The following is a 23670-nucleotide window of genomic DNA, read 5'->3' on the forward strand; positions in this document are numbered from 1 at the left end:
CCTTTCAAACATCATCTAAATTTATTTATCAACCATCCAAATGTTGATAGTAAATGAAAAGTCCCGAATAATGCCACTTAACAATTAATTAACGAACTGAATAACACAATTACTAAATTGATACATTTTGAAATTTGAATTTTGAGTTATCACATTTTTTAAAATGTAGGACCAAAGTGGCATTATGTATGGAGATAGGTATATTTTTAAGCCTAAAACTAAAATGTAGTCAAGTACGGCCCCAAAATGCTATGTGCTTGTTTTTGAATTCGAACTTGATTCGGTTAAGGGCGATCCGAATTTGGTCCGTTTCATCCTATAAAACCCGATCGATACAATCGAACCGAATCCCAACAATCAAAATTTGGATTTTTTTTGGTAGAAAACAAAGTTTGGATCAGCATTACCTACGCTTCGATCCGATCCGTTTACAGCCCTATACAAGTCTACAAGTACAAATACAAAGTAGAAGAATCGATAAAAAAGGAGAGAGAAAGGGGGTTGGTAACTGGTAAGGGGGCAGCGAGAAGCTGGAAGCAAGAATGCAGCGGTTGAGAGGAAACCTACTACGGAGGTTCTCGTTGAAACAAGTATTGCATTTCCAATTTCCACATTTTTCTATTTGATTTTTTTGATGTTTCACTTTTACAAATGCTTGTTCAAACAAGTTCACAAACTTTCTTCGTTCTGTAAATTTTTTAGTCGATTTACTGGAGGGGAACTTGCTGTCAATCAGAACTGACTCATTCTGGATATTACTAACTAGGATTTTGTTAGAATTGAAAAAGGCGAAAACCTAGCTTTGGTTTAATTCTAATGGAATACATTCACATGAAAGATAAAAAATATCGATGAGTTTTTGCTGGTTTTTGGTGATAGCTTAGAACTTCAGCTATTCCAAATTATTGTTCAAAGCCATCAATTCGAACAGTCATTTTTGAATTTGGGATTCTTTTGAAGTCTCAATGTTACGCGTTTCCTATGTATCTTCATTCATTTCGTTTTATTTTTATCGCTCATTTTGGATGTTGCAAATAAAGAGTGCTTTTCTGCTGAGTTGTTTCTGCTTATTGTTCTATGTTTTACCCTTTTGTGAGTTCGAGTTGTTATTTCCTATTTTTTCTCCTTTACTAAGTCTAACTCTATACTAGTCTGAATGTGGGTAGACGAGTTTTGATCAAATACATTGCTGTCTGTTAAGCAGCTTAAGGGTAACCTAGGTAGTTCATGTCTCTCTTTACATGCAAACAGTAATCCAAGATTCTAAAATCAATTTATTTTTTCCTCTCCCATTTTCTCTCCCTAATGTCGAGGAGGACTCAATAGAGGAAGAAATCAGAATTCTGCTGTCCAATTGCAAATCTATTGGCTTGGACTAATTGATGATATTTGGCGGATTGTTTTTTTCAGCATACTGGATTGAGTGGAATTTGCACATCTTCTACCAGGAAAATCTTTGATGCGGGACAGCCAACTGCCACATCTCATCCTCAGGTGTTGCTGCTTTACAGATGTCTGAGATTCATTTCTATTTTTTCCTTTAGTTAGATGTATGTGTCGATCCAATTGGAATAACTTATCTTCGATATTGATTTTTCTTTGTTATTGAAAGAAAAGTATTATTTTCTAAATCATGCTTTTCTTGTATTTTGCTAGTTGGTAAAGGAAGGAGAGATTACGCCGGGCATCACTTGCGATGAGTACATCTCTAGGAGGCAAAGATTGCTGGAGTTACTTCCGAAAAATAGTGCAGCCATCATTGCAGCTGCTCCAGTAAAGATGATGACTGATGTTGTGCCTTATCCATTCAGACAGGATGCTGACTATTTTTATATAACTGGTTGCCAGCAACCTGGTGGAATAGCAGTTATAGGACATGAGTGTGGTTTATGCATGTTCATGCCAGAATCAGATGCTCAAGTAAGCACAAACAATAAAACTTTATCATGAAAGCTAGGGTCACCTCAAAGTGTAACATTTTTATATCCTTTATACTTTGTTACCCTCAAGCATCTCTTATGGCTGACCTTGGTAAGAAGTCGAGGTGCTTCTGCAATCACATTGTTGTCATATTTGGGGTGCAGTTAGGAAGCATGGCCTGCCATTAATTCTGAATCTATTTCTACCTTTCGACCGGCTTGTATAAGTCACAATCCATCTAGCCTCTAACCAGAACTCTTTATGTATTAATTTTGAGCCATGGCTTACAAATCATTTATTTTTTTCTTCTTCTCCTTTTCCCTATTTTTTTTTAAGGATGTTATTTGGCAAGGAGAAATTGCTGGGGTTGATGCAGCTTTGGAAACATTTAGGGCAGAAAAGGCATTTCCAATGAGTAGAATGCATGAAGTAAGTCAGTTTCTTTTGATTCTTTTCTTTATGTTAGAGTAATGATGCTTTTATTCATAAGTTGGTCAAATCCATAGATGCATTAACAAATTTCATATTTCACACTTACAACTCAACTTCTATATGATAGATGTAGACTATCAACTATTATTATCATGGTGCAATAAATAAATATAGTTAGATTAATAAAAATGAGTTAGTGGTGGGTGAGTGGGTGGAACTAAAGAAATGCTTAAGGGCCTGTTCGTTTACCAGCAAATAAGCTTGGGAAAGTTGGTCAATGGGTATCTTTTTCCCATTGACCAACTTTACAATGTTCTTTTTGCATTTACTAATGGGCCCCACGATAAAATAAGTTCCACTTCCCCAGGTAAAACTTACCCATCTCCCAGGTGGGTAAGTAACTTTCCCACATGGGGGGAAATTTTATAAAGCATAATGGGACAACTTTTCCCATTTTTATATTAGATTTTTATGGGTAAAAATGTCATTCTGTAACTTACTTGGGAATCCTGGAAATCAAAAGAACATGCGTAAGTGCACTTACCTAGGTAAATATTACCTAGGAAACATTTACCTGGGCAAGTGCACTTACCTGAGTAAGTTACAAAGATGCAAACGAATGAGGCCTAAGTTCAAAGATGTAGAACACATGTGCATGCACATATTCCTCCATAGAAAAACATGTATTTGTATTTGTATTTGTATCCATGTCTCTCTATGAGAAAGTCTAACCTTTACCTTGAGCCTAGGACCTTGAAAGCTTGGAAACATGCTGAAGAGATATCATGGCCACATGCATGATGCAAGATATGCTTTTTGGGATTTTTCTTTTTTATTTACTCTATGAGATACAACTATAAAATCATAGATTGTTAGTTGACTCCTTGACAACTTTGGATGCAAGTATGGAGAAATGCCACTTAAATTCAAAAAAGTAGATGTGGAAACATCATAAGATCATATTTAATAAGATACCTGTACCTGTATGCTGTATTGGTGTCTAGGATCTTAGGAAATGGAGAGTCACATCCCTGTTTCCCATATCCAATTTTTTGTAGTTATCTATTATCTAGGCATCATAGTCTGCATCTAGTTTTTTCTTTTTCCATCAGTTATTAAATTATTTATCTATCAAATTCATCAAAAAAGTTATTTATCTAGCAATTTTTTTTCCTGAAAGTGAAAAAGTAAAATATATTATATTTCCTTTGCAATATCTGTTTACATAATATCCTCTGTGCAGTAACTGTACAGGAGCCAGAAAAACAAAAAACTTCAGCTTTTGTTTTTATTTTTGATAAATAACTCAGCTTTTGTGTATGTCTTTTATTTGCAAAAAAGAAGCCCGTTACAGCTTTATCTATTGCCAGCTTAGCAAGTCAGAGAATGGGATGTCTCCATGTCCTTACTTGCTGTTATCCATGAGTTTAATTAATTGGGCTTCTGCCTTCCTTGCCACATCTCCCAGCTCCAATTCCTTACCTTCAAAAATCTTGCGGGTGTTTGATGCATCTTTTCTGTGTGTCTTTCGGTCTGCAGGAAGCTCAAAAGATCAAAATATCTGAAAATCGGGAAGCTTCAACTGAAGCTTTTGGTCTTTCCACACTTAAAACCTTACAGTCTGTTTTTAACAGCCCAGTAGACCAAGATGCTTACCAACAGTCTTGGTCTTTAAAGATAAGACCTGAAAGCTCAGTGCATCTTCTGGTCTGTTGGGTTGTCGAAGGATCTACTTAGACTTGCTAGACAGCTCCAATGTTTCTTTCTCTCCAAATGGCCCATATAATCACCAAGAGAATTTTTTCCAGGTCAATTGTCTCCTTTTGTTTATACCCATATGCCATCCTGTTAGCAATTGTTCCACTGTGGGAAGCACTGAATCCTGCTTTTTGCGGTTATATTCATGTCCAAGTCCATGAATGACTCATCATAAATGACTATGCAATATTTGAGCAGAAGGTGCTGTCCCCTTTTACCTATTACTTGATAATATAATGAAGTTACTATAAAACAAAGGACATTCTTACAGGAGAATACTCAAATTTATCATCCTTGGTTACAGATACTTCCAGATATTATCAGAAGATCATCCAAGTTGTTCCATAATGTGAAGACAGCTGTACCAGCTTATATGGATTTGGATGCGTTTTGCAAGGCAGCTTACAATGGAAATGTGAAAGATCTTTCGGTTTATACCGATGAACTTAGATGGATAAAATCACCATCAGAACAAAAGCTAATGAGAGAATCTGCATCAATTGCATGCCAGGTACTTTCTTTCGACTTTCTGGTTGTTAAACCCTAACTTTAGTTGATTTTTTTAATTAATCTTTGGTTTTTCTAGTTTTGATGCAAAAGTCTTTAGACTTTTTTATTAAACATTATGAAAAGACCAAGAATTAGATAAAGTTAAGAAGTATAGGTAGAAAGTGAGATAGGATAGAGCAGTGATTTAAAAGGCGCGCCTAGGCGCACAGGCGAGGCACATTTTAGGGTAGGTGCCTCGCCCAGGTCCTAGGCGCAGCACTTTCAAAAGGTGCACACCTGGTGTGCCTTGGCCCAAGTGTGTGCCTTTTGAAAATTGTACGTTTTACTGGAGCTCCGAGAACCCCCTATTTGCTAATGTTTGTTCATTCATTCATCTTAAAAAGAATTGCTACTTCTTGAATGCTTTTGTGTTCATTTATCAATCCTTATTTGGACCATATACTTTTTGAATTAATACAAGACACTTTACCTTTCTTCCAAATAAAAGATTCTGTCTTTGATAAATATGTTAATATGGTGTTTATTAAATGAATGAGTATAATGAAAGTTAATGTGACGATTCTCATAATAATCAATATTTATTTTCTTGGACAGGCCCTACTACAGACAATGTTACTTTCAAAGGCATTACCAGATGAGGGTATTCTAGCAGCTAAGGTTGAGTATGAATGTAAAATGAGGGGTGCCCAAAGAATGGCGTAAGCATCATTTATCTTTTTGTGGTTAGCATTATTTGCTTCCATTGCTGTGTTGTTTTTTGATAATAAATAAAAAAGAAAATTTATTAATAAGAAGTAGAGAATACATAGAACATCAAAAGGTGATGAGGAAACACCCTAATAAAAGAAAAAAAAAATTAAAAACAACATAAGTGTAGACAACTCCTCCAAAAAATCCAAGTGACCCAGAAATCAGACCCAAAAGAATCTCTTTGAAATTAGAACCGAATCCAGCAGCTGGTTTCCTATTTCTGAACAGATCCTTCTCCTTGCTTTTAATCATGTCTTCGAATAACCTTCTATTTCTTTTCGTGCAAAGACACTAACATACTGTAAAAGGAATACAGCTCCAAAATATCTTCACCTTCTTGCTTCCTAAAGCACTGGCCAACTTGAGAAAATATCCTTAGTACTCCTTGGATTCCACATGCTTTTCTTATAGAGGTGGAAGAATCCGAAGAATAATCCCATACAAACTTGGTATAAGGACAACAGAAGGAAAGATGCAACACATCTTCAGTCTTATAGCCACAAAATAACACCTGCTAGCCAACTGAATTCCTCTGCTATTCAAGTGATCTTGGAGGGATGGAGTTGCCCCAAAATGCCTTTAATAGAGGAAAGTTCAACCTGATTTCTTGTTAGGGCTTTATAAAAGGATTTAAATGTAGAATGACTATTCTTCATTCCTTCCTCCACCTTGTATCAAACTTCCCGACTGATCTCTGCCTCTTGAAGCTTTAACAGCAGCATGACAGTCCTCAATCTCTCTGTCAAAGAGAGGCCTTTTAAATGTGGTACACCACAAAATCAGTACTTGCCTTACCTCAAAACCTTTTTTTTTGAAGATATTACCTCAAAACATTGACCGATGGGAATGCACTTATACTTACCTGAAAAGCCTCAGACATGATTTCCCAAAACTAGTCCAATCGTCCTCACAAAACTGAACGCTTGATCCATTACCCACTTTGGATTTTTCCAGATTTGAAAATTCTTCGATAAAAAAAAAAAAAAAACTTAATTGTGACTTTCCACACACTAACTCCATATATGGCTTTCACTTCTCTAGAAGCTCGGAAAAGTCTGGCCACACCATCCTTACAAGCTATAGCCTTTCTTGGTTCCTTCAAAGAGCTTATCTTTCTATACCAAATATACACATCCATAAGAAAGCTTTATTTAGTAATCCTACCTCCTAATCCCCAACCCCCCATCTTGGTCTATATGCTTAATCCCACTTTACTAGATATGCTTCCTCCCCTCCACCTTAATGTTCCAAAGAAAGTCTCTTTACATTTTCTATAATGATTCAGCCACTGAACTTTCATGGTTATTAGCCAGCTAATAAATGCCTTTTCTCATCATTTTGAGTTTTAATCTTTGGGTTTTCTATAATGATTCAGCAGTGCATTTCTGTTGTCATTCATGGAGTATAACTATGCGATAACTTATTGGTTATATATGCATCTTGTCATACACATTCACTAGGTTCAACCCCGTGGTTGGTGGTGGGCCAAATGGTAGCGTTATACACTATTCTCGAAATGATCAGAAGGTAAGATGATCAATTTTGCACTTGCATCTACTTTTGTTTGGTTATTAATCACACACATAAAAACATGTACATTAGTTTTTTTTTTCCTAGATCAGTGATGGTGACCTTGTCCTAATGGATATTGGCTGTGAGTTGCATGGTTATCTTAGTGACCTTACCCGTACCTGGCCACCGTGTGGCAACTTTTCTTCAGCTCAGGTACACTCTCTACTTTTAAAATTCCATTGACTTAATTTACCACAAAAGTGAACAAGACCATATTGTCTTAGTTTATCTATTGGTTCTTGATACATTCTTATAGTTCTATTGATCTTTTTTTTCCTAATTAAACTTGATTTATACGTGTTTCTTTTCTTAATAGTAAATAGATAAAACTTTCTTTAAGAGAATAAGAAGATTACAAAGTAAAAGATAGAATGTTGTGGTAACATTGAAACCGAAACCCCAAAATCTTTTCTCAAAAAAAAGGAAAAGGAAAACTAGGCATCATTTTTTTTATCAAGAACAGAATCAATTTCATTTAAAGAGGAAATTTAGTACAATAAGAAAGGGGAGGAATAAAAAACTAGACATCATCAATGACAATATATTAATGAAATGCTTCATGTTATTGATAAAAAAATCATCAATGACTATATTTTTTTGATCAGCAACAGAAAAATAGATTCATTAGGTTAAATATAAGAAATACAACAAGGATTTGTGGGCCAAAACAAATAGCCCAAATGGCCCAAAAAGAAACTATGTACTATTTACAGAGCTGTCCAGAACATAGATTGTCTCTGAATTCCTTACTTTGCTAGACCATCAGCCGTACTGTTTGCAGATCTCCTATATCCACCTAATTTGGATAATCGTGTCTTTAGAAATCTGCTTGAAGCACCTGAAGTCATTCCTTAACTTCCAGATGATTCCTTCCCCCTTTTTCAGCCAGCCCACAACTACTTTTGAATCACCTTCAACTAAAAGTCTATCAATCCCCATTTCTTTAGCTTTCTCTATTCCATTGACTGCTGCCATCAGTTCAGATCTCACCACATCACCATGCTAAATAGGCCCTGAATGCAGAGCTAGAATATTTCCGTCTTCTTCCCTAATTACCCACCAAATACCTGATGGGCCAGAATTGCCCATTCAAAAGATGAATGGCAATCTCATCATTCAACTTATATAAGGAGCACCAACTTGGGGACAAGAACCAATATGGTCTTTTCCTCTGAAGCAGATCATAGGTGTTAATGGAGCCATGAAACACTTCCCAACAAAAAACACCGACTTTTGGAGGGATGGGCTGTGACCATATCAACAGGGAAAGAAGGAGAGGGGGAGGTGGAAACCAGAGAAGTCAAAAAGGACTTACAAGAAAAGGAACCAGAACGATTAGGGGCCCATACTCCAGAATCTGAGCCGCCCTCCCCCAAAACTACTGAGCAAAGCAAAGACATTGGGAATTTCAGATTCTCTCAGATTTCTAGTGAAGCCCAGATTCGAACTTAGGTTTGAAAGGGACGATGAAGAACTAATAAAATCACAAATAGGTTTTCCTTTAAAGTTAGAAAGATCAAAGAGAGAAGGAGAAATCTCTGAAAGGGGGGCTTCCCCAACCCAAATATCCTCCTAAAATCTGATTCTGTGATCCAAAGCCAAATCATACCTTATGCGATTGAGGAACACAGGAAGGTTCTCATGGATAGCCTTCCAAGGAGCAGCCAGAATAGCTCTATGCAAGCAGCCCGCATCCCAACCGTTGTTTGACAGCCCATGGATACTTGAAATAGCTCTAGTCCTCAACCTCTCATTTTCTTTAGGAAACCTCCAAAGCTATTTGTTCAATAAAGCTGAGTTCTTCAATTTAACATTTCCAATGCCCAAACCCCCTTCAACCTTCAGTTGCATCACCTTATCCCATCTAACCAAATGATCCTTCTTCCCTTTACCAGGCTCCCATAGGAAATCTCTCATGATCTTTTCAACTCTTTTGACCACAGCTTGAGGCATCCTAAAAACCGACATATAGTACACTGGGGGGTTTGCTAAAGTGGATTTGATCAACATAATTCTCCCACCCAAAGAAATGTAATTCATTTTCCAACTTGCCAGTCTTTTCTCAAATATCTCCACTACTGGGTTCCAAAAACTAGCCGACCTAGGGTTGCCACAAGGAGGTAATCCTAAATAACACAAAGGGCAATTTCCTTTCTCACAACCCAATAAATCTGCCATAGATTTCAGATCATCATCTTCCACATTGATACCAGTCACTAAACTTTTAGACCAATTGATTTTTAAATTAGAAATCCTTTCAAAGAGTTTCACTACTGACTTCAGATTTTCTACCCCCTCTCTGCTTTCCCCATATTAAGGGTTGACTGAAAGCTCAGTCCATAGGATGTCTCTCATATTCTGGAATTTATTGTTGAGAATACCAATTGCATCTTTTGTAATGAGGGTTTAGAGTCAGTGGATCATTTATTTTTTCTTTTTTTTTTTTTTTGATAATTGAAAGCTGATTTCATTAATCAAGTAGAATAAGACTTTACAAGCATCCCTTGGAGAGGCACAGGGTGCAGCCTCTCCTAAGCATTACAAAGGATCATAAAAATGATTACATGGTTGCCCAAAATAACCCATCCCTAGAGGACCCTTGTTTAGCAAGAGTGTCGGCCAAAGTATTTGCCAACCTGCTCACCCATTGGACTCTAAGAGTTATATGTCTCATTAAGCACTTGACTTATTTATGAGGTCCCTATAACTCCAAACAATTGAATCTGGATTCATCAGCCGGCTCACAATCACCTTAGAATCCCCTTCAGTGGATTGTTTATTATTATTATTATTTTGTAAAGGTAAGGTAAAATTTTATTGATGATATAGGAAAATAGATTACAACTATAGATACCCAAGAGGTCAGCTTGTTACAGCATGGATTAGCTCATCTATATTTTTCGCCTTGTTACATAAGATTCGATTATTTCTTCAGTGGATCATTTATTTCCTCATTGCAATCTTTTCAAAAGACCTTGGGTGAGGCTTTTTGACATTTTTGGGATACAATAGTTTTTTTTCTCTGGAAACTGTGTTGGTTTTTTTGAGGAGTTGTTATCTATCTGAGCTGGGTAGGAAAGAAAAGGTGATTTGGGATGTCCTTCCATTGGCCCTAGTATGGACCTTGTGGTTGGAAAGAAACACCAGAGTTTTTGAAGAGGGAAATTGGAGGATGAAACTATGAAGGATCTTTAGGATAGAATCTGCTCCTGGATTGCAATGCAAGATGTTTTGGGGACACCCCTTGTAGTTCTTTTTTTACATTTCTGATACATTTTTTTTTTGGTAATTACCAAAGAGCAAATTGATGTCAGATGGTTTTAACATTGGTTTTTACAAAATGTGTTGGGATATAATAAAAACGATTGGTTGACTTTGTTTAAAGAATTTTGGGAGGATAAAAATTTGGACTTCATGGAAGAAAAACTACTTGTCTTTTGGTGGTAGGATAACCTTGATTAAAGGAACCTTGGCAAACCTCCCAATCTTCTTTCTGTCTGTGTTTAAAATTCTTGAGGGAGTGTGTGTAGGGTGCTGGAGAAACTTATGAGAGATTTCCTATGGGAACCGAGGGAAGAGAAAAGGGATCATAAAGTTAGGTGGGATCTAGTCACTAGAGCCAAAGATGATGGTGGTCTTGGCTTGGGTAACTTGCAGAAGAAGAATGAATCTCTGTTGGGGAAATGGTTATGGAGATTGACAAAGGAAAGAGATAACCTGTGGGCTAAAATTATCCTAAGTACTCATGGGCAAGAGGTAGATGGCTGGGACAAGGGTGTTTCATCTAGGGCCACAAGAGCTTCTCCCTGGAAGTCTATTCATGCTATTCTTCCATCCTTCCTTCCTTTTATCAGGTATGACCTTTGCTCTGGTAATTCTATAAGATTTTGGGGACATATCTGGGTGGGTGACACACCTTTGAAAGAGCAGTTTCCCTCTTTGTTCTCTCTCTCAATTCCTAACCTTTTCTAATTCTTTCCCTGATTGGAACCTAGGCTTTTGAAGGGCTCTTAGAGACTTTGAATTGGATTCCATTTCTAATTTGCTTAAGATTCTGGAGGTGGTAGTTGTTGACCCCTCTAGAATAGACAATAGGATTTGGGCTCCTACTCCTACTCCTTGATTTTCCTTTCTCGGGCCCGAAAGTTTGGGGTAGACTAATTCCTCCCAAAGTGGGTGCTTTTTGCTAGGAAGCTATCCTAGGAAAGTGTAACATTTGTGACATACTTCAAAATGAAAAGGCTAAGTTGGTTTTTATCCCTGCATTGGTGCATCTTATGTAAGAAGAATGGCGAGAGCTGCTATCACTTGTTAGTTTCTTGTCCTTTTGTATCAGAAATCTGGTGTTGGTTTTTCTCTCTCTTTGGTTGCAGGTGGCCCACCACCCCTCCAAGTGTGCAGAGCTTGTTTATGTCTACTTCAGTGAGGGGTTTAAAAAAGAGAGGTAAAATCTTGTGGAGATGTGTAAGAGCAGCTGTAGTGATTTAAAAGGCGCGCCTAGGCGCACTTTGGGGTATGCGCCCTGCCCAGGTCCTAGGTGCACCCCTTTCAAAAGGTGCACGCCCGATGCGCCTTGCACCTTAGCCCAGGCATGCGCCTTTTTAAAATTTTGTGCTTTTTGCTTTTTTTTTTTGTCTAATGCCTTGTACCTCACCCCCTATTTGCTAACGTTGTTCATTCATTCATTGCAATAAAATATCTTCTTAAAAGGCAATGAAAGTTATAAAATCATTGTTTTTTATGCGAGAAATAAGAATTTCAGACACTAACATAGACTTGTTCGGGCTTGTTGCCTTGAGGGGCGTGGTACAAAGGCAACTCATAGAATCAAGAATGCAATATGCTTTACATCACATTAGCTACTTGAAGCAATGCAATTAAGGAGAAAAAGAGATTGTGGGTTTTACATGCTTGAAAATGCTTTATATGTTTGCTTTTATTTTTAAAATTTCATTTGAATATGCTTTACATGTTATGTTTATGTATTTTAATTTTAGATAATAGGATTTTTAAAACATTTATTTTAAAATTTAAGTTTATATTTTTTATTGACATTATGTTTAATATTTTATTTTATTTTTTTTTAGTTTTTGGCTTTTTTTTTAATTTTCTGACTTTTTTTATTTTTAGCTTGTTTTTTTGTAATTTTGCGCCTTTCTTAAAAATGTGTGCACCTCAGGCGCAAATTGGCCCTTGCGCTTTTTTTGCGCCTTGCACTTTTAAAACACCGAGTAGCTGTATACTGGACAGTGTTGGGAGGAAAGGAATCAATATACTTTCCATGAAAAAGAAAAGAACAAAGAAGCCATCATTGACTTGATCTATGTTAGGGTGATTCATTGGGTCAAGTCTATGAAGCTATTTGAAGGTTTCTCAATAGGAGATATCATTAGAAATTGGAAAGAAGTGTAGCCTGGTCTGCTCGGTTGATTAATTCCCCTGTTCCAACTTGGTCTCCTCCAACTTTGGGGTTCACTAAATTGAACTTTGATGGCAGCAGTGAAGGAAGCCCAGGCCCTTCAGGAGTAGGTGGAGTGTTCAGGGACAAAGAAGGTCGAGTTTTGGCCATGTTTTCAGGGCCTATAGGTTGGGGGGTGTTAGAGTCGGCTATAGAAGAGTAGTATAGGCTTTTTATATTAAGTTATATGTTGATTGTACTGATGAGTAGATATTAAGTTAGCTGATGTGGCTCTCACTTAAGTGAGGTTATAAGAGTAATTCTTGTTTATTTAGAAAAGTATAAATAAAGGCTGGCCGACTAGAGAAGATAATTTTCTCTCTAGTTCGACTAGAACATTTCATCTTCTTCTCTACATCTGAATTTTATCAGGGGGATTCTCTGAGAGCTGAAATTTCAGCAGTTTTAGAAGGAATAAAAAGAGCCAAACAGCTGAATATTAGGAAGTTGCTGGTGGAGGGTGACTCTAGATTGACTATTAACTTGCTGCAAAAGGAAGATGTTAGTTTGTGGAAATTCTTGAATGAAAAAAGGACAATTTACCAGCTTACCCAAGACATGAAAATTCAGTTTCAGTGGTCCAAGAGGAGTGCCAATTCTTTCGCAGATTTTGTAGCTAAACAAGGGGTGTGTTGGTCCCTATGGGAAGAGTTTTGGTTGTGTTGTAATGTGATGTTTTACTTTTAGGGTGGGGTAAGAGTTTTTATCCCCCCCTCCTGTTGTATTTTCTTCCTTATCCTTTATTAATAAAAGTTTCTGTTATTGATCAAAAAAAATCTGGAAAGGTTGGCCAATGCAACTTTCATTTCCCTCATCCTGGAGGTGGACGGGGCTGTATGGGAGTGGGCTCTTTCCCTCATGGTTACCACCTTATGGTTTCTTGTAAGGGCACTAAAACTGTATGGGAGTGGGCTCTTTCCCTCTTTGGTGCTCTTGGAATCCCCCTGAGAGTGTTTCAGATGGCCTAAGAAGAGTGGGAGATTATGTGGAGGAGCAATAGGGCAGCTGTATGTTGGTCCCTATGGGAAGAAAGAAACGAATTTTCTCAGACAAGGAAAGAGGACCCCTAGTCCATTGGCTAAAATCTTTGGAGCTGTTCTCAGACTTTCCTGTGGCCGACTTATTATGAAATTGAAAAGAGATAGCTACTTCTGCTTTGTGTAAGAGGACCCCTAGTCCCTCATGGTCCCCTTCCTCTGGATTTATAAAACTGAAATTTGGTGGCAGTAGTTTGAGGAATCCAGGGCCTTCTGGGATTGGAGGAGTATTCAGGAATGAGGAAGGGGTTGCTATTGCTTTGTTCTTAGGCCCCATTTGGGAAGGAGACTCTCTTAGGGCTGAGATCCTTGCAGCTCTAGAAGGAATTCAAAGAGCAAGGGAACTAAATATCAAACGTTTGGTCTTGAAAGGTGACTCGAAGGTGGTGATTAGCTAGCTGAAGGAAGAGGACAGTGGCTTGTGGAGCTATAACAATGAAAAGAAAAAACTCTGTTGGTTGTGCAGAGACATTGAGATACAATATAGCTGGGTGAAGAGGACTGCTAACTCACTTGCATATGGGCTGGCCAAGCAGGGGGTGAATAGGGAGGTTATCTTTTGTGTTAATTTTTAACTTTCTGTCATTGTATTCTGTTGATGGGAGCTAAGCCTTTTTACCTCCCCTATTGTATCTAAAGCTTCATAAATATTCACATCATTGATAAAGTTTTTTGTTACTGATCAAAAAAAAAAAAAGGTGGACGGGGCTGTGAGAGTTAGAGACTTTAGGCCAATCAGCCTAATCTGCTGCCATTCAAGATTCTGGCTAAGGTGCTGGCTGGGAGGTTAAATTTGTGTTACATTTGGTGGTGAGCTTAACACAAATGGCTTTTGTTCAAGGAAGACAAATTCTGGATGGGTATTGATTGCAAGCGAGTGTGTTGACTCAAAAATTAGGAGTGGGGGAGAAGGGGTTATTTGTAAAATTGATCTAGAAAATTCTTTTATAAAAAAAGTTGATCTAGAAAAAGCTTATGATCATGTGGAGTGGGGCTTTCTGAAGAAGTGATAAGAAGGATGGGTTTTGGGGAAAGGCGTGCCTAGGCGCACATGCGAGGCGCATTTTGGGGTATGCGCCCTGCCCAGGTCCTAGGCACATCTCTTTCAAAAGGTGCGCGCTTGGTGCGCCTAGGCATGCACCTTTTTAAACTTTTACGCTTTTTGCTTTTTTTTTAGTCTAACGGCTGGTCCGGGGGTGGATTTATGTGAGAAATAAGAATTTCAGACCCTAACATAGACTTGTTCGGGCTTGCCTCGAGGGGCGTGCTACAAAGGCGACTCAAAGAATCAAGAATGCAGTATGTTTTACATCACATTAACTACTTGAAGCAATGGAATTAAGGAAAAAAATGAGATTGTGAGTTTTACATGCTTAAAAATGCTTTATATGTTTGCTTTTATTTTTAGATTTTCATTTGAATACACTTTGCATGTTATGTTTATGTATTTTAATTTTAGATAATAGGTTTTTTAAATCATTTATTGTAAAATTTAAGTTTATATTTTTATTAACATTATGTTTTAATATTTTTTAAAATTTTTGGCTTTTTTTTTGGAATTCTCTGACTTTTTTTTTTATTTTTTAGCTTTTTTTGTAATTCTGCGCCTTTCTTAAAAAGGCACACACCTCGCCTTGCACCTTGCGCCTCAGGTGCAAATTGGCCCTTGCGCTTTTTTTGCGCCTTGCGCTTTTAAAACACTGGGTGAATGGGGTTTCAACTGATTTTTTTTAGTTCTCCAAGGGGCTTAATGCAAGGGGATCCCCTCTCCCCAATGCTGTTTGTCTGGTGGTGGAAGTTTTGATCAAGTTGATTGATAAATTGAGAGAAGTGGGGCTGATTTCCGTGTTCAGGGTTGGAAGTGAAGATTTGATCATTTCTCACTTGTAATATGCTGATGACACATTAATATTCACGGGTGCATTAGTTGGGCAGGCCTTTTCTCTATGGAGTATTCTTAAGTGCTTCCAATTGTTGTCTGGTCTCAAGATTAATTTAAGAGTATAATGATAGGGGTAGGAGATATTCAGCAATTAGTGCTTGAGGATTGTGCTGGGGCCATGGGGTGTCTGATTGGGGACTTTCCTTTTTCTTATCTAGGACTTTCAATTGGGGCTAGTGCTGCTGCTGCATCTACATGGCAACCTGTTTTAGACTGAATTGATCAAAGGTTGGCAGGCTGGACTCTGGAAGGGGAAATTCCTATCCTTTGCAGTGAAAATAACTTTGATAAAAGGTTTTATTTCAAATCTGCCGGTTTACTATCCATCTTTACCAAAGGCTCCAGCTGCTGTGGTGGGGGAGTGAGAATTTAGAGAGAATTTTTGTGGAATGTTAGGGCTGAGAAAAAGAAGTTTCACTTGGTTATGGGAGGTGGTGTGCAGATCCAAAAAAGGATGGGGGTTAGGGCTGAGAAGGGTAGGATTCCTTCAAAAAAGCTTTATTGGGGAAGTGGGTTTGGAGGTTTGGGAGAGAAAGAGAGGGAGACCCTTTGGAGGAGAGTGGTGGCTGGTAAGTATGGGGTGGGATTCAAAGGAAGTGAGATACTCGTATGGAGTTAGTGTATGGAAAGGGATCATGAGATTTAACTCTTTGATGATTCCTTTTTTATACCTGGAAAGTAGGAAATGGTTTGAGTATAAGGCTTTGGGAGGATGATTGGTCAGGGATTGGGAAATTCTGTGAAATATGCTCAAGGTTATATAAGCCGGGTAAGAAGGAAGTGCCTATTTCAGAATGCCATGAAGTAATTAATGGTGCTGTGATTTGGAAATTGGAATCCAAAATTCAGAAGGCCTTGGAGATCAATCCCTCAGCTGCATATATCAAATTATGGATAGAGCAATGTCTTAAAAGGCATGGGAGTAATACGCCTGGAGGCGCTCCCAAAACACCCTAAGGCGTATGCCAGAGGCACTGACACCTCTGAGGCATACGCCTTGTGCATTTTTTTCATGAAGCGTGCTAGAGAGGCGTACGCCTCATGCACATCTTATATAAAAAAGACAGGAAAAAAAAGAGAAAAGAATGAAAGGAAAGGAAAAGAAAGGAAAGGGAAAGAAAAAGAAAGAGAAGAAAAAAAGAGAAAAGGAAAGAAAAGAAAAGGTAAGGGAAGGGAAGAAAAGATAAGGGGAAAGAAAGTGGTTTGCCCCCTTTCAACTAATGTTATGCATCTTTATTCTTCTTAATATAAAAGATTTTTATTAAAAATAATGAAAAAATGAGATCCCCCCTTCCTCCTCCTAACCCCCTCCTCTTAAGGAGGCTTACGCCCCCTTGTGTTTGGAAGGCTTACGGCTCTTGTGTTCTGAACTACGCCTCATGCCTCTAGGTAGTGGAACGCCTCACGTCACGCCTCCACGTTTTAAGACATTGAGATAGAGTGTAAGGATGGGAAGTTCACAGTCAAGTCAATGCATTTGGCTTTGATCAGAAACCAGGTGGAGGCTGATCCAGCTAGGGGTATTTGGGGTAAACCAGTGCCACCAAGGGCTGAGGCCTTTGCTTGGCTGATTGCTAGAGGTTATGTATTAGTTCCCAAGTTGATGTGCACTGTGATTGATAAAAAAAAGAAAGTTGGTGTGCGCTGTGTTTTGCTGGAGAGGAAGATGTTCTTCACCAAATGCTTCAATGTGGCTTTACAACTCCAGTTTGGTCCTACTTTTTCAAGCTGTTCAAGGTGGATAGGTGTTCTATGTCAGATCTAGCTGAAATTTTTAGTTGCTGGCCAAGAATCCAAGGTGGTATTAAGAGTAAGATTTTATGGACCTGTATTCCCTTCGCTGTTTGTTGGGAGATCTGGAAGGAAAGAAACAGAATAATTTTTTAGGAGAAGAAGAAAAGATTGGAAGAGGTGATGGCTGTTATCATTTAAACAGTTATTGGTTGGGTGCTGCTGCTTCCAGAGTTTCATGGACTGAAGAAAGAAGACTTTGGTGCAGATTTCTGGACTTCTCTGAATTCATAAAAGGAGTTCTGATGTCTGATTTGTTGTCTCTGAAAGCTTTGTTTTTTGAGGTTTCTGTTTTGCTTCACTTGTATTCCGGTGGGGGTGACCTTTTGTCACCTAGTCATGATGTACTTTCTTCTTTTAGCAATAAAATCTTCTTTATTTATCTTCAAAAAAAATTTGGTGTACAGCTTTCATGTTCAGGCACAGTTCCTTGATGTGCAGGTTTAGTGGGCTGTAATTTTTTGCTTTCTTAATACAACTCTTCACCTTTCAAAAAAGAAGTCTTCATATTCTGGATAAGCCATCACCTGGTCCAAGAAAAGATTTCTGATCTCAGAAAATCAGCTTTCTTGCTATCCTGCTTTTTTTTGAATAAGTAAATTAAGGTATTATTAAACATGGAACAAGATATGTACATACAATGCAAGCATCCCTTGGAGAGGTACAGGCTGCTACCTCTCCACAGTTAAAATCACATTACAAATTTACAACTGAGCCCAATCAAGGTTCAAAGTATTGGAAACACAAGGTGTATCAGAAAGGCAATTTTAATAGATGTGTCAGGATAAGCTTTGGATACACATGTATGCAGACGGAGTCAAGGCTAGCTGCCTTGTATTTACCATAAGGTAAAGTAAAATTACAAACTTGCACCCCTACAAGAAATTAAGCTTCTAGGTTAAAGAAAAGAACATGAGTGTGGGGAGTTAAATGAAGTACTTATGTGTAACTTGTAGAATTGAGACTAGGAGGTACAGAAGTGTTGGCTAATGATCGACAAAGATTTTTACCAAGAACCTATCACTAAACTAAGAGAAGGTGCTCTTGGGGCTTCTGTACACTAGAGAAACCTTTCCAGGTGCTGTAATTCCTGCTAATGTTGGCAATCCCTGTGTAACATTTGACGAGAGATGTGCACACTATAGTAGAATACTATGGTGAGAACAAATTAGGAAATGTGCACAGTATAATAGAATACTATGGTGAGAACAAATTAGGAAATGTGCACGGTATAATAGAATACTATGGTGAAGACAGCTAATTGGGTACTTACAATCAAGGAGTTCAAAGGACCAATAGCTGATGATATATTGATGGGCCACAGTTGCTAGATTCTCCCTTAGGAAGAACTGTATTGAGACTCCTTTTTTTATAAATAACAGTGAATTTTATTACAGATTGAGAAATTACATAGCTAAGGAGCTAAAAAATCTTTACTCCCTAATACATCAATGTACACTCAAACTGTAAATCAATTACAAAACAGCCCAAAAAATAGAGTTTCTGTTCACCCCTTGCCTAGCTAAACCATCTGCCCATGAGTTTGCACTTCTCTTTACCCATGTACAACTAACTTCAATGTTCTTAGTCAGCCACTTAAATTTCCTCTTCTCATTGCTGTAGTTCCAGAGCTTGGAGTTGTCCTCTTTTAACCAGTTCACTACAATTTCAGAATCATCTTCTATGATCAATTTATTAATATGCATGTCTTTGATCCTTTGTACCCCTTAAGAGCTCCTAGTATCTCAGCCCTCAAGGAATCTCCCATCCCAATTGGACCAGACTACATAGCTAGTAGATTCCCTTTTTCATCTCTTATCACTCCCCCTATTCTGGAGGGCCCTGGAACTGTACTGAGACTCCATGGTCAGCACTAGAGATGGGGAAACTGAAACTTAACTTTGATGGGTGCAGTCTTGGAAGCCTGGGAACATTGGGCATAAGTGTGGTAAGAGACCATCATGGAATTATTATAATGAGTTTTGTAGGGCTGATTGGTCTAGGGAACTTATTAAAGGTTGAGATATCTGTACTTTTACTCTTTAGTTTGTCAGCTTCATGCTGCTAGTAGTCTCCTTGTATCCTTCTGGATGCATTGATATTCTGAATTAATACAAAATTTCATTATTGATAAAAAGTGATTGCTCATTTCTTGAGAAAGCCATGAAACACCGTGAGTATCTTCTAATCAGTTGAAGACTTGTCTTGCCAAAGAGCCATAAGTGCAATCAAGCTGGTCGGATCCATGTGGGTGTGGTTTAAGAGCTAGTTGCTACCATGCTAGAACTTTGGGTTGCCTTCCTCAGGAGAAGCTCAAGTATTGCTGCCAAATTATTATTATTATTATTTTTTTTTATGAACAAGCTAGCTAGTGGTATCTTGAGGGGAAATATACAGTCAGGGACTTTATGTAATATTAGATTTATGGGGGTCCTCCTGTAATTTTGAGAGAGAGAGAGAGAGAGAGAGAGAGTAGGCATGTGTTTTAGACCCAACATCTATCTTATCCTTGTTCTCTCTTTCTTCACCATTTTTCTTCTCTTCATTTCATAAGTTTTCACTTTTTCGTAATGTTCTTTCAATGCAAATGGACTATTGTTTTTCTCTAATCCACGTCTAGAGAATTTTAGTCTTGGTTCTTGAGCATTCTTAGAGTTAAATTTTTAAATATTGCGGTCATGATAACCTACTGACAATTTTTATAATTGATGTTTCTGGAACCAGGAAGAGCTATATGATTTAATCCTAGAGACCAATAAGGAGTGTGTGAAGCTCTGCAAACCTGGTACAAGCATTCGTGAGATACATAACCACTCGGTATGGTTCAACATAACAAACTAATCCATCTATTTCCACTTCTCTGTTGCTCATGACAAAGCACTTTGAAAACGAGCAATGAGAACTGCTAAAAATCTGCCATCCGATTATAATTTCAGTTCTAATTTCAGGGGTGGGTAGGGAATTTATCTTCTGGGCTCAGTTGTAATTTCAGTTTTTGTGGGGCTCTAGTCTCAGTTGGGAGTTGAGAAAGTTTAGCTCCCCCCTCCTTGTACCTTTTGATTAATGAAATTGTTATTGATCCAAAAAAAAAAAAAAAGAAAAAAAAACTGGCATCTGAAGATATCAAAAAAATAAATAAAAAATCTGCCATCTGTTCTTTCGAAGGAAAGAAACAATGTCTATCGACATCGTCGATAAGGAAAAATGAGCTAAGCTAACTTTGACAATTTGCTCTCTTGGAAACTCAGGGTCTCAGGCTTCTGTGGCATCAGAAACCTTCTTCTGGGACCATGTTGGCCGGTTATACATTTTCCAGCTCTGATTTGATTTCTTTGTCTTGAAATGGTGAAGTGACAACGTTGTCCAATTGTTGTTGAAGGGTCATTCCCACTTGTAGATAAATAGGGCTCATCTAGACTTGCATTTTGTTAAAAGAATTTTCTTTTACCAAGATCAGAAAATGACTATTATTCACTTTCTTGTGAAAAAGGGCTTGTAGGGATCATTTATAATGTGTTTTGAGGTTGCCATAGTTGTTGTCATTGTCGTTTTTCTTTCTTTTTAAATAAACTTCAGAAACCAAGAAAAATAAAGTAAATATTATTAAGGAAATTTGTTATGGCTATTTCTGGGGTATTTTCATGCACATTATTTTTCATGACATAATTGGAATTTTTTAAAATATGTTATTTTTGGTATTACATATTTACACATAACAGGTGGATTAAGGGGTGGGGGCAGAGCAGGGTGCATTGAGGTCTACTGACCTTAACACAGAGGGCATGCAGTTATGCGGGTTTGATCCCATGTCCATATTTGGAAGGAGCCGCATAATCTGCTATTTCCAACACCTGAGATTGATTGCAAAAAGAAAAAAAAAATCCATGCATGAAAATGAATGCCAGAAAAAGCAGCATGAATAGAGGACCTTGTCATTAAACTATCAGCTGTCGTGGTTAACTGGTTTGGACGTTTATTGGTAAATGTGGAAGCACTATTGACATATAAAGGGCATTGATCCTTTTTAGAATACATGGATGCATAGGTTGAAATGCTGCAAACAGGACTTAAAGAGGTTGGAATCTTGAAAGATGGTAGAAGCTATTCTCGGACTTTCCACCAGTTGAACCCAACATCTATAGGTAGTTCTTGGCTTTCCTTCATTTCCACTATGTTCTATTGTTTTTTATTTAAACAGCATGATTCATACAGAAGTAGTGTGCCCTTCACTAACTGCAAGCTTAGTGAATTTGTTTCTTATGGTAGTTCATTTGTTGTGTAAGCAAGATATGCAATAGCCATCTTTTGCCTGATTAAATAGAAAGTTCTTTTCTTCATGATCAACCAGGTCACTATCTGGGAATGGATGTTCACGATTGCTCCATGGTTAGCAATGACCGTCCTCTGAAGCCAGGTGTTGTAAGTTATAAAGGCCTTGGATTCCTGATATCTTGGCTTTGTTGGAACTATCTTAATTTTTCCAGTTGTATTGGTCAACTGAACTTTCTATTCATGGCTTAAGTAGAAACAATGGCAAGGAAATCCCAGAAGATCATGGTTTCTGGTTTTTAATTTCCTTAATGTCTCTTGAGCACATTTTTTTACTGTAAATTCTTTTTTAATGGATAGGTGATGACAATTGAGCCAGGAGTTTATATCCCATCCTCCTTTGATGGTCCAAAGAGGTATTTTCTTATTACACTTCATTCAATTGTTCTGTACATTGAAATTATTTGATGATCCGTTGAAAATCCTAATGTGGTGTACACGCATGTGAATTGGGTTTACTATTTTATGGATTCCATAGAATTCTCTCAAATAGAAAACAACACCTTTAATGAATATAGCAACTTCCTTTCCTTAACATTCTTTTTTCATAACTGGAAACAAATGATCAAGTGGTAAGCGTTTCTACCCAATCACCCAATCATATTCTTTTGTGAGTCCTCAAGACCTTTTCTATTGAGGCCTATATTTCATTATTGACTATTATTATTAATCAGTATCCGTGTGGCATGTATAGGTACCAAGGCATTGGAATAAGAATCGAGGATGAAGTCCTGATAACTGAAACCGGACATGAGGTAGAATATAAATGTGTTGATGTTGAAACTTTACACTAGGAGATGATAATCGGTCTACATATTCTGTTTCACGTGATGTTCTATTTTGATATATCTAATTCACTTTATATTGGATATTTCAAATCAGGTCCTTACTGGATCAATGCCCAAGGAGGTTCAACACATCAAATCTTTGCTAAACAACTATTCCTGTGATGAAAGGATGGAAACTAACAATGACTCGAGGGTTGCATTCAGGTAAAGATCCTACGTTAGTTTCCAACTAATAATGACTCGAGTGCATTTGTAAAGGAGTTGGACAGAAGGATTGTTAAGCAACAAACCGGCTGCATATCACAGAAGCACATTTGTAGTCTGATACTTCGATCCTTCAAGTTGATAAAGGGAAGACATACCTTTATCCAATGCAACTTGCTGAAGGTGTGGGCAGCAAGTACTTCAATCTGTTACTTGGATTTACCAAAAGAACAAATTGTTACTATGTTATAAAAAAATGTTGTTACCAAAGGAAACGCCTAGCTTGAGATGATACCATGCAAGGGGGCGCTTATGATCCCGACTACTGTACTGAATCTCCAATTTATCTATATATATTGGGGGTACGGTCCTTTTTTTTTGTTTTTTTATGCACAGATACTCAAGACGAAGCATTTGGTAGAGGGTAGTCTGGGTTTACCAATAATCTCTCTTGTTATCGTCTCTGCTTGGTTAGATAAGATGTTCCATTCGACATTACAGTAAATTAAATCCATTCATATTTTCGAAGTTTCTAACAGGTACGTTCAGAACTGTATTGCTAGAATAGTTTGGATTAGCTTAACGGCGGGCTGTGGAACCAATATGGGAGTCACATTTCATACTGGGTCCATGAATTTACTATCGAAAATGGCTCCAACAGTCAACAGACTACCTTTAGTTGAAGCATTGATTATGCATAAAGGAGCCAGTCTTGAAAGTAATGTGGCGACCGGCTGATCCGTTAGGCGCACTCCTAACTCGTAATGAAAATAGAAATGAAAGAAAAGGTTCGAATTCTTGCGTTCAGAGATAGATGACTAATAAACAGTTGACACAAGGCGTCCTCGTTAAACATTTAAACCTCATTCATAGGTCACACAAGTAATATATGCACAAATGGAGCCTGTGGTTCCCATTTAAAAAGTGGTCTTACACGAAACCAGCCACCAACTAATGTAGGAGGCTTTTCAAGTTTCAACTATGATGCCATACCTGAAAATCTTATAACCAATCAACTGCATCATAAAAGTGGTAACCAATAGTATCCACCAAGTGTTCTAACCATACGAAGCAATATACGGTATATAGTCTGGACTATGGAGTTTTCAAAGAGAGTAGACTCGGGACTCGGGGGAGTTGAGAAAGAATAATCTCCCCCCGCTCCCCTGGGGACTAGAA

At 37.8% G+C, this 23670-nt stretch overlaps 1 protein-coding gene across 3 annotated transcripts; it reads left to right on the forward strand.

Annotated features, from left to right (window-relative positions):
* Positions 1-352: 352 nt before the first annotated feature.
* On the forward strand, positions 353-22877 carry LOC148867784 (Metallopeptidase M24 family protein). Of its 3 annotated transcripts, none has more exons than XR_016110413.1 (14): positions 353-590; positions 1411-1494; positions 1657-1920; positions 2257-2349; positions 4415-4621; positions 5215-5318; positions 6831-6897; positions 6988-7095; positions 19895-19987; positions 21216-21312; positions 21519-21584; positions 21800-21855; positions 22194-22254; positions 22382-22877. XR_016110413.1 is itself a non-coding variant. In XM_088980009.1 (14 exons), the coding sequence occupies exons 1-14, from the start codon at positions 543-545 to the stop codon at positions 22493-22495; spliced, it is 1467 nt and encodes a 488-aa protein (XP_088836135.1). In that variant the 5' UTR covers positions 353-542; the 3' UTR covers positions 22496-22877. The 3 variants fall into 3 exon arrangements, 2 of the variants coding, with proteins under 2 accessions (XP_088836135.1, XP_088836136.1); XM_088980009.1 differs by having other exon boundaries at positions 21519-21589; XM_088980010.1 differs by lacking the exon at positions 19895-19987 and having other exon boundaries at positions 21519-21589.
* Positions 22878-23670: the final 793 nt, after the last annotated feature.

Source organism: Nelumbo lutea, chromosome 3, assembly GCF_056320005.1.
Source record: "Nelumbo lutea isolate HS-2025 chromosome 3, American lotus-T2T, whole genome shotgun sequence".
NCBI classification, from domain to species: domain Eukaryota; kingdom Viridiplantae; phylum Streptophyta; class Magnoliopsida; order Proteales; family Nelumbonaceae; genus Nelumbo; species Nelumbo lutea.

Bases quoted from the DNA above. Each gene is read 5' to 3' on its own strand.
- LOC148867784 (XM_088980009.1), top strand. From the start codon at position 543: ATGCAGCGGTTGAGAGGAAACCTACTACGGAGGTTCTCGTTGAAACAA. The intron at 591-1,410 runs GTATTGCATTTC...TGTTTTTTTCAG, and splicing joins GGAGGTTCTCGTTGAAACAA to CATACTGGATTGAGTGGAAT. The intron at 2,350-4,414 runs GTAAGTCAGTTT...CCTTGGTTACAG, and splicing joins CAATGAGTAGAATGCATGAA to ATACTTCCAGATATTATCAG.